General features: G+C 44.9%; 1 protein-coding gene across 6 annotated transcripts in view; it reads right to left on the bottom strand.

Moving 5' to 3' along the window:
- The window catches only part of ANKHD1 (ankyrin repeat and KH domain containing 1), a 123712-nt gene extending 110550 nt beyond the window's left edge, over positions 1-13162 (bottom strand). For 5 of the 6 annotated variants that reach the window (XM_067304662.1, XM_067304663.1, XM_067304661.1 and 2 more), the window contains exon 1: positions 12834-13162. In XM_067304662.1, the coding sequence (XP_067160763.1) occupies positions 12834-13112 (279 nt within the window). In that variant the 5' untranslated portion in view covers positions 13113-13162. The remainder of the gene's footprint in view (positions 1-12833) is intronic. The other variant, XM_067304666.1, reaches the window with a different exon arrangement.
- Between the last annotated feature and the right edge of the window lie 4040 nt (positions 13163-17202).

The following is a 17202-nucleotide window of genomic DNA, read 5'->3' as shown; positions in this document are numbered from 1 at the left end:
ACACTTATCCACAGGAGCACTTCAGAGTATTTCATTATTCTCCCCCACACAAAGCAACGCACTTTGCTGTGGACAAGCCACTTACACCAATATGCACTTCAGCTAGAAATACTATTCATTATTGCAATAATGTGTGTGTGACCCAGTGACTTGTAAAAGGAATCTCACCACGTATGTAAGTGGCTATCCCTTATATATAGTTCAGAACTATATACTAGAAGTTGCATTGCATGCTAACGGACTTTTTTTCTTTTTCAATTACCCTGCTAAATTTAACAGCAGTCCTCCCCTTTGAAGATGTACCAAAAGGGATAAAACTGCAAACAACAAATACTACATCAACCTTCAAAGTGACTTCTGGCTAGCTTACCTTTCAGCTCCATGGGTAGCCTCACAACACCCTAGACAAAAGCAGGCAGATCAATCCTGTATCAACCTTCCAGAGATTGTTCCACTGCAAATTTTAAAACTTCATTTTTGACCCTGCCCTAACGCACTGAAGCAGGGATATGGACTATTTCCTCCTTGACTGCTGCCAGTGCAAGCTCACTTGTGTACTTACAGGACACTACCTGCAACAATACACCTCTTGCGCCTAAATCTGTGTTAACTCTCCACTCAAATATTCTATCACCTAGCAAGGAGCTCCTCTCTCTCTAGCAGGAAGCGCATTTTGCTTACATGCACCCTAAAATTCATACTAGAACAAAGTCTGTCTTTTTAAGATTGACTGTGTAAACACTACTTACTAAAATTGAATTAGAAATATAGCTTTTACTTAGGGCACAAACTGGATTAGTATTAGTGCAGTTGGTGTTACCAAACAACCCTATTGCCTTTCAGCTCGTCTTTAGGTTTGCAACTCTACTTCCAGAAACCTTACATATTTAAAGACTCAGACAAAAATCTTGCTTTATATACAGTATGTGTTAGTTTTATATCACAGCACTGCATTTGCCATAAATTTAAATGCAAGAAAGGCAGCTGCTTCCATTATTTTTGCACACGTTCAGCATCAATTTTTAGTTTTTGTTTTGATTTTTAGTAACAGCTTAATAACATATCCATAATACAAATATACCTTAAGTGTGAAAATACTGAAAATCTGTATGCAGAAATGTTAAAACAGCTCTACTATTACCAGTCTTTCAAAACAAGTTTTATATGCATTTTCAAGTAAGAACAGCTGACGTTTCGGTAAAGAGATGCAGTTTCTCACACAGTTGGATACCTTATCTCTAACAATAGAGTAATGAATTACCTAATCAACCAGATGTCAGATGTGACTGAAAATAACCGGCTATGACCCCTTATTAATAAAAAAAAAAAAAAGAGGAAAAAAAAAAAAAACCCTACCACAAACATATCAAAGTTAAGTTTAAGTTTTTAAATAAAAAGTAAACTTTGTAAAAAACATATATAGCTTTAACACTTCTGGAAGACTTACTATAACACTCATGTTGCAAATTTTAGGCACTCTGCTCTATCATAATCAGATCTGCAGCAAAGTGATAGAGTAACCAGTCGCTGTGCTATTTTGGGACTATTTTGCAAGCTGCTTTGGGCAGTTAATAAGCATCTTACTTGGTAAGGCTCATTAGAAATATACAGATTCAAGATATTATTCTAATTGCCAAAGTAACTACAACTAGAAGCAATTCCCAAACAAGAACTCAAAATTATGTTGCAAGTTGCTAGCTATATGGAACCTGTGGACAGGGCAGTAAACATCAGTGCACTTCACTACATTGTTGTGTTTCACTTTCGTCCACAGGAATGACAGACCTTTACTGAAGTACTGCCAAGGACTGCAGCCACCTCACAGCTCTACAGATCCAGTTACACACTGGTTCTTCCCTCCCTCTATAGCTGCTACATTCACAGCTATTTGGACTCAACTACATCAGTATTTATATGTCAATACCATGACTGAGTTTACCTCAGGTCAGGGGTATGTAAAGGCAGCTTCGCAAGTACTAAAAATCACAGCTAACACTAGCAATTCTTATAAGACAGGCAATGACAGATAGGTTTAGAAATATATTTTCTAATATTAGATCTATACTGATCTTTTCTACATTGTGTTGAAGTTACTTTTTTTTTTTTTTTTTTAAAAGATATACTTCTATGCCAACAAGAACTAAGCTCTAAGTTACTGGCAAAAAAGTACTTTTCCCAGAATAGCTCAGACCTGTTCACAAATAGCCTATTACTGATATAGGCTACATGCATGATGGAAAAGCTTCCTATTCTAGCTGTACCAGCACCATTCTTTCCTTCTTTTACTGCAGAGAAGGACAGCAGAGGCAGCTCATTGTACCATTCTGCTTTTATTCGTGCTGAACTAGTATTTCTGGGAAGACTATCTTTACAAAAAGCGTTGACTGGAAAGAGAAAGCTACTAGCAAATCACTTCCTTAATCTTGAATTTTCCAGATACACCCAAGCCATTAACAGTTTTCTGAGGTAGCAAGTCTCCTTGTGTTATGTTTGTAAAGTGACTACAAATAACGAGGATCTGAGTCCTTGACTGGGACTTCTGACCAGCATTACAATACAAATAAACTACTACCTGTTTCTCTTTTATATTAGGTAATCCTCCAAATTACTTGTATGACAACTCTATTTGGACATATATCTAAATAAATCTTTATAGATATACACGGACCTTGGCTTCCTTAAGGCAAATTAAGCCTGCATGTTCTGAAAGTTCATATATATACAAAGCTGAAATAGATCATCAATAAGATGCATATTTGCTCTGTTCGGCCTGAGCTGTAGTTTCTGAAGACAATTCCCTCAATAAAAAATAAATTTTAGCCTGAGAAGAGATATGTCCCTAAGATCTGTTAATCACTAAAAGATCATCTTCCAGCTCTGGCCCTATGAATCTTACAATTTTGAGGAGTTCTCACAACATACAATGCGTGTAAGCTGGCCCAAGGCTGCAGTGTCCTTGGAAACATTACCATGTTGGTAGTGAAAAAAGAAGCATTACTTCCCACCATTGCTCAGCTTATGGCAAGTCAGACAGCTATCAGACCCTTTCATGAGCTGATTTAACACACTAAAAGGGCAGAAAACTCAGGGGAAAAAAAAGACAGCAGATAGAAATTCAATAAAGTGGCAGAAAGTTAAGACTTACAGTTCCTGCTTATCAGACCCTTCTGTAACAGCATCATTCTCTCCTGGGAATGACAAGCCATTTGATCAGATTGGCTCCCTGTGAAGCTAAAACCTGACTAACACAGCCCCCCCAAAATCTGAGCAGAGCTGTTAGTACCTGCAGGCCTTGTTAGCTTATTGATCTATAAAAATTCTAGTTTTACATGCATTTAAACAAATTGGGGGGGGGAAGGTGAGGAGAGGGAGACATGAATCTTGTTAGCTCCACTTGCAATAGAAAGCTGAAAAATTGGAGGCTGGCCCAGGACAGTCTTTATTCCAAAATATATTAAGCAATTACGAGATAATGAAACAAGCAGATATAGAATCTGGTCTGTAACGTGCTTATTTCAAAATACGGGTTCATCCTGCAAAAACTACTGCAGATGCAGTAGAAGGATGCATACAGTGCTAACTTTACACCTTGTCAATGGACACAAGGAAGGCAACTTTCAAAGCAAGTATGGTCCAGAAGTCTGATGTCCAGGTATAAAACTGTGTGGTATATTTCTGATGTGCTAGCACACATCTGAAGCAACCCCAGCATTAACTTCTGATTTCAGAAGCTCCTAAAAGAGATGGGTGCTAAATCAGCAACCAGACAGGCCCAATATTGTGGCAGCAGAGAGTAGCTCCTCTCTGAGAAGTCAGGCCCCATCAAAGGATTTCAAGTCTGGCACCCAAAGTCTCTAGTCAATTCTGAAAATTATGGCTAGTGTTTGAAACATGCTGATAAAATAATAAATCAGAATTAATGCTTTATAGGACTACTCTTCCATGTCAAAGATTGATCCTAGGTTTCCAATTTTCCTGTGCTAATACTAGCAGAAAATTCATAAGCAGTCATTCATGAACAAGGGCCTGTCAAATGGTCTACAGAAAACAAGTTTAATCACTTATCTAATTTTTCCTTCTTAAGCAATCAATTGACACCAGATATCCTTATGTCAATGACAAAATCAAAATTAAACAATAATTTAAGTAGTTTTGGAATACTACAAACCACATCTTATCACACATTACCCAGCAGTCTCTGGATAAAGTTGCCTGATTTCAGGTTCCTCCACAAAGAAGAAATCTGCAATTCATTTTTATTAAAACACGGTTCCACAACAACAAGACCAGGACATAACTGTACCCTCAGTTAACCATCACAAAAATAAGGCACAAAACGCAGATGGAGTCCTCTTAGTACAAGAGGCAGGCAACATTAAAAAGTTCCTTTGCAGAGCAGAAGAGAAAGCAACAAGGCTTACTCATTATTTCAGGCACTACTTCATAAAATTCCCTGTCAAAAAACAGGCTACAGCCATCACATATTCAATGTCTGATAAACAGAAGCATAACTATGACTAAAGTTTTCCTAATTGACAAATGAAACTTTTATTTTGCAACAAGGAGCTGCCCGTATACAGAACTGGAACTGATGGCTGAAGTATATTCAGAATTCACATGAATCCCAGTAAACTGACTACCTCTTCTCGATGTGTACAGTCTCCATACTCAAGAAAAACATTAAATAAAGACAGACCAGTAAACCTAATGTAAGCATCATTTACAATTTACACTAAGCACTACATATTTTCACATATTCAGCCAACTCTAAATCATGTTTTCAGTGTTCCACCTCCTTGGGCTTTCAGATTCCCTCCAACCAAACATTTTTTATACCTTAATAATCTTCCCTACCCTTCTCGTCACCTCCACTCAAGAAACAACAGGTATAACTCAGTATTCTGACTTCACTGAAATATAAAGTAGGATTGCTGTATAAATTTATCCAGGGCTTCTGGGATGGAATACTTACTCAAGTATTAAATCACAGACATTAAAACAAAATGAAAGAAACTTTGAAACACAAGATAAATAAATGCATTTGTTTACTGATGTAAAAGCCCACGCCTAACTGAGATGGCAAGTATTCTAAGCCCCAAGGAACACCTTTCACACTGATGCACAAACTTAAAAAACATAACCTAAGTAATTTCTAGATGACCTTTTAAGATCTCGTCTATCCAAAGGGACACAGCACTCAAAAGCACATAAATGGATCTGATAAATGTACCGTGATCTAGTAATTAAATAACCTGTTCCCATCTCCACCTGTACCTTTCAGGCAGAGTGTAGTCTTAATATCTAAAATGACTAAACAATTTTAAGTTACCTAGAGGTTTATACCAGACTGAAAATAATACTGGGCTTCCTACTGTTCTCAGAGCTGAAGCTAGTCGTAGCCTTTTTTTCCACAACCTGTATAATTAAGTTGGTGTGTGCTCTACTACTGCAAAACCAGCAAACCCCATAATGTACCTACCAATCCATCAGTTACCCACTTAAAGAAAAACTATCATAATGAATAATGCAGCAGAGTCTCAATCTAAAATATGTTCCACTGAAAACCTCAAGACGTAGTAGGAAAAAGGGCTTTAAAACATAACTATTTTAGAAAAAAACAATGAGAAGATGTACATTCTACTCTAGGTATTAAGTTTAACTTAACAAATCCTAAGTGTTTTAAGTGTCTACTTCATAGACTCCCTTTTCCCCGGCTGTCCTGTTGTGTTGAAGATGAACATTTGCTCATAACAGATGATGCTACGAAGCCACCCTCATTGAGGAACATGCCTTGGATGTAGACCACTCAGCCCTAAAAGCTGATCTCTTTCGTCTTGGTTTGAAACAGGACAGATTTATTACCTATCGGCCATTTGGGATCATTAGTTTTATTCATGATTTTGGATAGGGAAGAGTTCAACGGGGTTAGGGATTTTCCTTTTAGAAACTCTTAGTTAATTAATAATCTGTGTGCTTTACTAAGGCAAACGAGGACAGTAACTTACAGACCTAGCTGAAACTTTATGTCCATGGCACATTAAAATAATTCAAGAGACACTTTTTAGTCGGCTCAGTATTTGTCAGACAGTAAAACATTCCATTTCTTATTTGACAAATAAGAAATACCTGTATACCAGTCCTACAGGAAAAAATAATTTTCAAAATCACTTCTGGACAGAAGAGCCAGTAACACATGCTTATTCTCACTTACTACCAGCATTCTGATAAACAAAACATAATAATTCAACCATGAATAGCTCCACTCAACCTAGTACACTTTTCCTTCAGATTCCGGGATACTTCAGAAGAGCTAAAGATGAAAAGAAGTTTGAAAAACCTCTGCAAAAACCCCTCTTAAAAGCAAAAGGCAGAAAATGATGACTGAGCAGTCTCATCCCATGAAACACAACTAGGAAATAACAGGATCCTGTGCAGGACCAATTCTTTTAATGTCTTATGGTCATTCATAAATGTTTTCTAGATGTGTTTGAACAGATGATACATAATACTGCAAAAACTGAAAGCCATTTCTAGTAGCTTATAAAAACTTCAACTAATCAAGATTTTCCTAGCTAACATTAAGTAACGAATTGCCAAGAGTAAAAGGAAGAAAATATACCCTGTTATGATGCATTTCCATAAATTTCACTTACTCAGCTGTTCCTCCAAAAAAACACAAAAATGAAACCTCTGCCCCTTTATAACAAAGGGGGAGAGCTAGTTTTCAGAAAAAAAAAGGAAAGATAATCTATCTATTAATGAAATAGGCTTGACTGAGTTGTAACCTTTTGGTATATCATTCTAACTAAATGAACTCTTAAATCTGAATATTAATTCATTTGCGCCCGCTTTTTTCTCTTAGTCAGAGACAGCATGGTTTTATGACATGGACTGCAGTAAAAGGGTGCTATAAAAACAGTATTTATATCATTTGAAAGATAAACTAATTTTTAGTCTATCATAGAAGATTAAGGTTGCATGAGATACCAGTGAAAAGGTTTATATTAAAAATAACACCTCAGGCCAGACACTTTTCAAAAAATTACTAAGTTTACAAAAGAACTTGAGCAACCCACTGATTTCTGAAATCTTACTTACAGTATCCCATTCCTTACACAGACATTCCCATCAGGGGGATAAGCTTTACAAGAGGACTTTAGACAGTATTTGCAATAGAGTACATGGTCCGGTATTAGGAAGGAAAGGTATCCATAGGAGGGAAATTAAAGCACCCTACTGCTTAGTCTGAAGTCCTGGGGTCCTGAGCTTAACTGATACACTGAGTTCTCCAAGGAGTTCTCAAACAAGATGTAGAAGCTACTTTTCTTTCTTCATGAAGCTTTTTTTTAAGTAGGAAAGAAATCTAGGAAAGGTTCCTTTTTTGATGCAAGTCAAACTTTTCTCAGTTTTAAATTAGAGAAGAGAGGCATTTTGCACCCCTCCCCCGCAACAATGACTTAGTACTTCTAGAGTATCTTTGTGTTAAAGGAACTCAGGATGACTTAATTAGATCAAAGCTATGCAGCTTTCTCACCTGCAGGGGCCAGAACCCAGTTTGGAACTCCCTCACAAGCATGCCAGTCCAGTAATGCAGCAGATCCCAGTTCTAAAGGCCAGACCACATGCATGCACAGAAAAAAAAGAGTGACTTTGTATTTCCTTTCCTTCCAATTCTACTCTTCTTTTAAATGAATGTGGCAGGGATGGTTTGAGCTCTAAGTACAGGACAATGTTGCAACAGCATCATTCATCTGTCCTTACGGCTGCATTTGGGGATCCTCTGAGACAAGGAAAGGAGAGATGAGAGCATCCCAATATCAACTCCACCAGGAAGCAGCTGGGTAGCCCCAATTTAAATCAGAACATGAGAACTCTTAATTTCCCAGTTGCAGTCTTGCTTTGCATTAACGTTGAAATGAACCCTTTTTCCCCAGACTATAACTAGTTGACTGATGAAACCGATGTGTAAATTTGCAACTAAATATAAATGTTCTGCTAAATTTGGTAAATCTCTCCTAACCAAGTGAATGCACCACATATTGTATAATTATATAGTAGTATTTCACATCTTTACTTTTTGCACCTATCATTAGAAAATAGTTGCTGACATTTATTTTAGGTCATTTACTCAAACTGGGTCAAGCTGCACAGAAGAGAAACTAGAATTTTGCAAGAACTTTTAGAAATCAGTTCATTTTAAGATGTTATTGGATAGGAAGCACTAGCTATAACTAGATAGATTGTTTCTAACTACTGCAGGCCAGACTTCCAGGATATCTAGCGAGATTTTTCAAGAATTAGATGCCTAATCAGGCTGGACATGAATGAACACCCTACCAAACAGCCATCTGCATCATTAGGCATCTAAATACTTTTGGAAATCTTGACCAATTATTCCTCAGTGTTTTCTAATCAATGAATAATTCTAAAAGAAAAGAAAATCTTCCAATTTGTTAGGCCTACTTGCTCAATTTTGAATGAGCTAGTCAGAATAAGAAAAACCTTAACTGCTAAACTTTTTTTTTTTTTCTTTCAAAGAGAAGGCTTTTTTGCCTAATATTATCTATCCTAACTTGCATCAATTTTTTGTATTTCTATTACTTATGGTGGATAAAATGCTGATATTTACATTATTTAAATATAATATACAAAGCTAAAAATTTATAAGCATTAAATTAACCTCAGAAGTCAAAGATGTGTTCTGTACACAGTTTAAGCAGTGCAATGTTAAAAGGGTTTACTGACATAGCAATTACTCTAATAAATAGTTTGTTTTAAATTAAAAGTAAATACTTAGATTATATTGCCAATCTAAAACCCAGTTAAAAAATTTAAAAATCTAAAACTTGTTAAGAAAAAAAAAAAAAAAAAAAAGATTAAGCCCCCCCCCCAAAATCTCCAAGTACTAAACTAATTTGGAGTGTATACCATTAGACTATTAATTCTACTTATTGTAGGAGTTAGGTTATGTCTGATTTTTAATTATGCTTTATGTAAATACCCCCAGAGACTTATGCAATAGGTACAGGCTTAAGTAAGGCAAACTGGTGGAGGCAAGCAGCCTGCTCTGGAGAGGGAAACTGAGAGCCCAGTTGACTCTATAGCCAGAGTGGGTGAGTTTCAGTTGCCACTGAAGAACTCCAAATCCCTGAATTATAGAACGCAAGAAACTTGCTACATTTATACACTCACAGCCAAAAGCCACTTACTGAACTGAGCTCCAAGATCCTTTGGTACTTTTGTCAGCGCAGCTGGCTTCCCATACTTGATTTACAACGGATCAGCAAACCACACAATCTTGCAAGCACTAACACTGCCATATTTATCATTTGCTTCAACTCCATATTTCTATGGCCCAGTTTTTGATAAGAACCTGCACGCTTTGCGGCCAGAAGTTCTCAACAACCAAGGATCCTACAGACTCCTCATACATGCACTATTAATCACCGCACTGCCAACATGCCATCACCTTGACCCACAGGCTTCACAACTAGTATCAAGGAGGTAGTATAATACTCATGCCTTTGGCACCACTTAAAGTGCCAAAAAAATTCATAAGGAATGGTAGCAGTATACTTAAATTTATACCAGAATTTCACTCCAAACAAATTGCAAGCTGTGTCCAAAAACCGATTAAGTTTAGAAGGCAACCAAGCAACTATTTACAGTGAGGCCAAAACTATCTTGTCTCTCCGAATGTAATCACTGGTGAAAAATTCTCCAAACACTCAAAAGAGCTATACCTTCACGTCTATTTTGCTAAGAAATAAGAAAAAGCCTCCTGGCCTCTTCTTTTAATACCCAAAGGCATGCTTCAGCTTGCAATTGCTTCTATTTGCATTTTATATTTTTAACTGGCAATTCTAGAAAAGATTCAATACAGCTACATTTAAATTTCACCTTACAGACCTTATACAACTGATTTATAAAGGACCCATTTCAATCTCTGTTTTTCCAAATGACAGCCCAGTGACTGCCATAAGTGCACACTGAGCTAGGAAATCAGAAAGCTTGGGTTCTACTCCCTGCTCTGCAAAACAAGATGAACTTAGCATCCTCTTTTCACTGTCTTCATCTGTAAAATGGGGACAGTACTCCCTTTGTAAAGTACTTGGAGTTCTGAGGTAAGAAATGCAATATATTTTCAGGAAAGTTAAGCTAAAATATATTGGTCCTTTCATTCTCTAGATAAATACTTCATTATAGTCTTCTTCCTGCACTTCCCTGATGATTTTCCTTTCTACTTAAACTGCCATTTTGACTAATCCAATTATTTTAGCATATTAAAGTCAGACTAATACAAGGATACAAAAACTAAATATCACTGCACACACACAGCACAGCTTACAGAATATCGTACCATTATTTTTATGACTTCAAATGTAAAGAAAAGAGCACAGATCAAGGCAGCATGGCAAACACTCACTTTATTTATTTAATTCTCCCTTCTAGTTCTCACTAATTCCACTCACTGGTAGTAGCTAAAGGCATACACCCAAATCAGTGACTCATGACACAAGACCACAGTCCAAACAGTCACTGGGTTTTCAAAGCAGTGTTGTTGAAGAACTGCAATGTTCCATCCCAGGAGTTTAATTGCTTTTTTTGGAAGAAAAGAACATGAGCAACAGGTGCTTCTTTAGTTCTCACACATGCACAAGAAAATTGAAAAGAAAATTCAGTCTTGGTCTTCACAACCATTCCCAATAACCTAGCAAGGCACCACAGATGTGAGGCACATCCTTCCCAGCCACATTTCTCCTAGGGGTTGCTCCCTGCAACCAGAAACACACAACACAAGAAAGCCCCAGTCAATTTCAGCTTCAGACATTCAGCCAACTCCTCTCTAAAGGTATTCTGGAAGTCTCAAAGTGTTTAAAACCCAACTTTTTTTTTTTTTTTTTTTTTGGATGATGTATTTTAAATAAGAAAACTGTTCTCAGTTTTTTCAAACAAGTAATTTTACTTTAAGAGCTGTTCGTAAACCTTTTTATATTTGGTCCTCAATGCTAGACTATTATAAATGATGTCTGGGAGTTTTACCTTTCTTAATACTTGCTATTGTTCAAAGAATCAACTCAGTGTTCAGTAGACACCAGTTCTTAGCCTCCTTCAAATAATGAGGAGGGTTCAAAAGGGATAAGCTTCCACAGCAGAACTCCACCATTCTGATCTTGTTAAAAAAAGCCACAAATATTCAGATATATTCCACTTTATATCACTTTCCAGGTTTTATAACTAATAAAGAGTATTCCCTATTTTCAAGGATGCATTAACATGTGAATGGACAGACATGAAAGTCATCACAGGCACTGGAAACTTGCAAATTACTTACATCCTATCCTACCTGCAAACAGGCCTTCCAGCTGCCCAGAACCAGTATGTACTTGAACATGTAATCTCGTATCATCGTATGTTTGGAATACCAATCAAGCAAGGAGTGTTCACACACTGCCTGATCATTAGATATTAAGTGTCCTGACATTAACACAAGCTATAGTCTTAACTTAGGTTAGATAGTCATGAATGAAGTGCGCCATACATGTGAGTCTGCACCAGTTTAACTACATTTTAATGTCATTTCAGATTTCAGGATGGCTAGGCAAAAGACGACACTCAATGGAAGACAGCAAATTTAGACATGGAAGGAATGAATGCTGGCTCCCCTCCTTCCATTTCTTCAGAAGTGAGTAGATAAACTGTTCAAGCCCCCAAAGAAAAAAATGGCATGTACCACATGGGCTGCATCTTCTTCCTCCTGCAGAAGCATAAAGGAGTACAAAAGAGTGGACTCACAATAAGCTTCAAGTGCTAGACACTTCCTCCTTATTTCCACTAAGCCTACAAAAGGGCTATGATGGTGGCTGGGATCTTAACTCTTCCTTCTAAGACAGGAGACTAAGGAGATAAGATGCACCCATTACTGCACAATGAGTAGGCAACAGTAACATATAAAAGTCTTAATTCATCTGCTCTCCCTAGGCTACATAAAGCAGTAGTAGATGCAAGTTTACATACCTAAATGCACCATTTTGGTTGGGATAAGGCTCCAGTCCCTCCCCCACACCTCTCCCATAAAACTCTCTGCAGGTCTGGAAAATCAAAGAAAGACTCCTCCATTATCCTCTTCCATTTCTTCTGGAGAGAGGAATGTTGGGTAAGAAATATTTCTCTTCTATAAAATTACATATAATCAGGAATTCACAGAGCCTGAGAACCCTATATCCTTCCTACTAAGTCCAGGGCAGCAATATTAGGGGCTAGAGACTTTATTAGTCCTTGAAGCTAGAGACAAGGAGTCTGCTCGGTAGAGGGGCTCACCTCCCCCTCCAAACCAGGTTCAAAGTGGAAAGCACTCCTAGAGGTCAGGAGGAAGCAGAACGGGAGACATTTTTCTCCAGCCCTCCACACGCAAAAAGGCAGCGGCGAGCGACGGGCCCGGCCGCCCCAGGAGAGTGCAGGCAAGGCGGCCACCACCCTCCTCCCCCAGGCCCGATGGGAGGCGTGGTGGTGCCCAGCCCCCCTCCTCCCCGACCCGCCGCTGCGAAAAGGCCCTCAGACCCCGGCCGCCCGGGGCAGCCGGGACCCGCCCCCGCGGCTCCGGTGCGGCCGCGCCGCTCACGCCCATTGCCGCGGGGAGGCCGCGGGCCGCCAGCGCAGAGGGAAGGGGGTGTGGTGCGGGCCGCGACCCCCGCGCCGGGGCCGGGCCGAGCGCCTCGCCGGCGGCAGGAGCGCCCGGCGGCGGTGAGCGGGAGGGGGCCGGCCCCGGCTGCCGGCGGGGCCTGTCAGGAAACGGCGGCGCGGCGGCCGGGCCCGGCCGTGGAGTCGCTCACCTCGGACACCTCGTCCTCGTCGCTGCCGGAGCCACCGCCGCCGCCCCCGCTCCTCAGCACGGCGGCCGCCAGCTTGAAGTCGAGGGCGGCCTCGCCGGCACCAGGCGCGCCGGGCCCTCCCGGCCCGCCGGGCCCGGCCTCCCCGAAGAGGCGCACGGCCCGCAGCCCCAGCGGGGAGGGCCCGGCCGCGGCGGGCGGCTCCGCGGCGGGCGGCGCGCGGGGAGCGACCGAGTCTATCTCCTCATCGCCGACAGGGGCGGCGGTGCCGTCCGTGAGCATCGCGCTGATCCGGGGCCGCCGCCGCTCGCAGAGCCCAGCCGTCTCCGTCCCCTCACAGCACCCGCAGCAGCGCCACTAACTTCTCACACCCTACCCGGGCCGCGGGCGTCGCACCGCCCACCCCGCATGCTTCGCCAGCTCCCATTGGGCGAGCTCGCCCGACGGCGAAACATTATTGGACTTAATACCCGCCACTCAATTGCTCGTCACTCGCTCCCAGCATGCTGCCTTGAGAGCACACGCCGAGGCGGTTTGTGCCCCTCGCCCCGCCCGGTTCTCGCTGCCTCGCTTCCTGAACTTTTCGGGAGCTGATTGGCCATTCGGAACATCAGTCTTGTGCCTTGCCGGAGTTATGAATGACTATTGGGCAAACGGGCCGCCGATCAAGGCTTATATGAGAGTATCGGACTCTGATTGCTCAGAAGGGACATCGCTCACAACGCACGGCGTCTGGCGCCGCCTGATTGGTCCCCCCTCCCCTTCGAATCCTTCTGAAGGTCTCCGTCAGCGCGAGAGGATGTCACACGCCCGTCCGTCCCGAGCCGCGATTGGAGAAGCTTGCTGTCTATTAAGGCGCCAGCCCGCCCCCTCACTTTCCACCCTCCCACCCCGGGCCCAGGCCGCGATTGGCTGAGCGGGCCGTCACTCCGGCCACCTGCCTCTCCGGCCGCCTCCCCGCGCGCAGTGACGCCAGCAGCGCGCCCACGTGGCCGCTGTCACCGCCGCGCACGTGCCCGGCGGGGCGGGGCCTCGGCGGGGGCCTGCGCGTGGCCGGAGGAGCAGGGTCGCGCGCCCTTGGCCCGTGCCCCCCGCCCGCCCCGGGCCCGTCGGGACGCGCGCGCTCTGTCTCGCGGCGGGCTGCGGGCGCCGAGCTCGTTGGGGCCCGCTCCGGGGGAGGCGGGTGGAGCCCTCGGCGGGGACCCCCGCGTCCCAGCGCCGCGGTCCGGAGCGGAGGGAGGAGCTGGGTCGGGCCGGGCCTCGCGGCCCTAGCCTGGGCAGCGAGGAGCCCGCCGAGGTGCGGGGGCGGGCCGGGTGCCAGCAGGCCGCGCAGGCAAGGCACGCGCCGCCATTTTGCAGGGCTGCCCGGGGCCTTTGCGGAGAGGGGGCTGGCGTCGGAGGACGTTGTGCTGGAGGGAGGCTCACTGCAGAGACGCCAGCCGGGAGGGGGCCGGAGCCAAGGGCTGTCGGGCTAGTGGAGGGGAGAGCTACGTCCCACGGCATGGGGATCCCAGCGTTGGTGGTGGCAGCTGGTTGTGGCACCGTGGTGCTCAGGGGAGAGCAGCTCTTCCCTGGCTGGGCTGCATGGCATAACCAGATCATTTATCCAGCAAAAACAAGAGTCAAGCTTGTTTGTGATGTGCAGCATGTTTTGGAGTACCGTTACTTGCTGTCCCCAGCATACCCTGCTGTGGGCACAGGGCCTGCAGAGAAATCAGGGAGGCACTAGATCCCATGCAACCCTCTGGCAGTCGCTGGTCAGGGCAGTGCCTGCTGCTGCTGGGACCTTCTTCAGCAGGTTTAAGGCCTGGCTCTGGCTCTAGCTGTTGTGTAGCCTGGACCGAGGCCTTCCCCCCTTGCCAGGGCAAACCGGAGTGGTGAGTGTCTGCATGTGATGGCTGTGTGGGCTTGGCCCCAGCACCTGCTCACCTTGCACAGACCTGTGAGTCTCTGTATCGCCCCATTGCAATGACAGGCAAATCCCAGAGGGTATTTAGTCTTCCAAGTAATGCCGCCCACTCCCTGGAGAGGCAGATCGGCAGCCGCATCATGCTCTAGCATCTGCTGTTTCTCTGCTCTGTGCCTTCTGGAGGCTCCCAAACCTTTTGCAACCTGGATTCAGGCTGCCCTGGCTGCAGGAGTCAGCCCTGAGCCACTCTGCCCTCCTGCTGGTGTTAACCCGCCAGCACAGCGCTCCACGAAGTCATCCCCAACCTGTTCTCTCCAAGCAATGTGGTTCAGCTGAGGCACGTTTAATAGTGGGGTTTGGAAACCCGTCCGGCCTGACAGAACAGGGCTAGGGAGGGGCTGGCCTGCAGCCGTGCCAGTAGGCCTGAGGGCACAGTGACAGGCAGCTGGGAGTGGCGGAAGGCAGTAACTTTGCCCTGTTTGGCTGCAGCAGGCGCAGTGCATCTCACTACAGTGCTAAAGTCCAGCTCTGTGGCTTCCCCTCACACATGGGGCCCCAGCTACCTCAAAGGCTGCACACGTGAGGAGGGTTAGCACAGGCTGCGACGCCACAGTCTTGTGCGCTGCGGATGGTACAGGTGATAGGAGGCATGGCGTGGGACTTGCCACTGATGGGTAGGATGGGGCACGAGCAGAGCACGGCCTCCCAGAGATGGCTGCTTGCCCCGTGCCTCTTGTCATCCCTGCAGAAGTCGTCATGGAAATTTCTGTGCCACAAGGGCCAGGTGGGAATTTTACAACAAAATCAGTTTGGATGGAAAATGTCAGTTCACTGATTCAAGTACTTCTGCAGAGATGTACTGGCAGAGGGATGCACCTGTCTACCTGCAGCAAGGACCAGCCCCTGTATCTGTCCCTGTCTCCTGCCAGCCTCTCAGATGTCATACCTGCCCTCTCCATGACAGTGGCCCTGGGAGCAGATGCAGAGATGCCTCTGGCATCCAGTCAGGGATACAGACAGGAGCCAGTTTCATGTTGTCCCTCTCCTGGCAGACCCTTGGCCTCGCTCTGGTCCTATGTGTGCTATCACTGTAGCACAGAGGACATCTGCAGAGGGGCAGCCATGGATGGGGTATGTACATGGGGAGCAAGAACATGCTGGGCTAAGGGAAGGGAGTCCCAGCAGAGAGGATAGGCCAACAGCAGAGCACACATCTTTGCATGCCCATGCCCTGCATGGGCAGGATAGGTGCAGCCTTCCCAGCCAGGATCTGGCCCCAAGATGAACCTCGGGTCCAACAGGAGTCTGCTGGGCTAGAAAGATGGCTCAGCTCATGGGGAATGGGCAGCTTATGCAGGCTAGTGTGCAGCACTGACTGTGCGGTCCAAACCAGATCCAGGAGCTGCATCTTGCTGCAAGAGAGGTTCCTCATCTGGCCATGCCTGGGTTTTGCCATGCCAGTATTTAGGGGCAAGATTTCGGCTGACCTGAGATGAAAACATTGTTTTCCCACCTGAAGGAAGAGCCAAGCAAATGGCACAAGGACAAAGCACTCTTTATTAAAACAAACACAAATTATCTTTAATTATCAGAGTGAGTTTTGCAATGCAATGTCACCAGGGTGCCATAGGGCTCTCGCCAGCCCTGCCCTGACTGAGGGATGCAGTGGCTCTTCCACAAGAGGCGGGTGACCCACTTCAGTGCCAGAAGGGCCAGGCACTGCCCTTCTCTGGTTGCTTCTTCCTGGGTGAGTCCCTGAGCTGTGCCAGCAGTGGGCAGCTGGCCTGGGCTGCAGCTCCCAGCGCATGGAGGGGCCTGAGGCACAGGCCCACCTCAGGCACCAGCCGGTATGTGAGCATGGCCTGGGTGTGCCTGTCTCACCACCAGCCCTGGGTTATCACCCTGGCTCCAAGCAGGAGCTGATTTGGAAGCAGGAGATGGAGTGACACCGCAGCACGCTGTGGCTCGAACTGACAGGCACTGTGGGCCAGCCCTGTCAGTCCTTTGCCCCTGTCCATCAGCCCCTCACTCCAGCATGCCGTCCTCTGGCAGACTTTGGCCACCTCACTGGAAGATGCAGTGGCTGTGCTGAGCTGTCAGACGCCTCAACCTGCGAAGGGCTGTACTTACCCAGGGGAAATTCTCCTGAGTGTCTGTCCCAGCTCCTCCCTTCATCCCAAATAACCCCCTTTGGGCAGCCCAAGCCACTGCGGTGCTGGAGACTGCCAGGCTGTAGGGACACCAGCAATTGAGATCACAGGCAACTGATGCTTCCTGAGTACTCCTTTAGCTCTCAGGGCAGGGGCAGTCAGGCAGGAGCAGAGAGGAGGCACCGTAGGCTGGGGCAGGATGCGAGGTCCTTACATCTGCACAGGTCTGGAAGGGGACAGTGTATCTTGCATCAGATGCACCGGGGACCCAAAGGGCTGTTTGTGACAGTTATGTCGATGCTGATCCCAGCGA

Source organism: Apteryx mantelli, chromosome 14, assembly GCF_036417845.1.
Source record: "Apteryx mantelli isolate bAptMan1 chromosome 14, bAptMan1.hap1, whole genome shotgun sequence".
Classification (NCBI taxonomy): domain Eukaryota; kingdom Metazoa; phylum Chordata; class Aves; order Apterygiformes; family Apterygidae; genus Apteryx; species Apteryx mantelli.
This window is presented reverse-complemented; position numbering and strand designations above follow the sequence as displayed.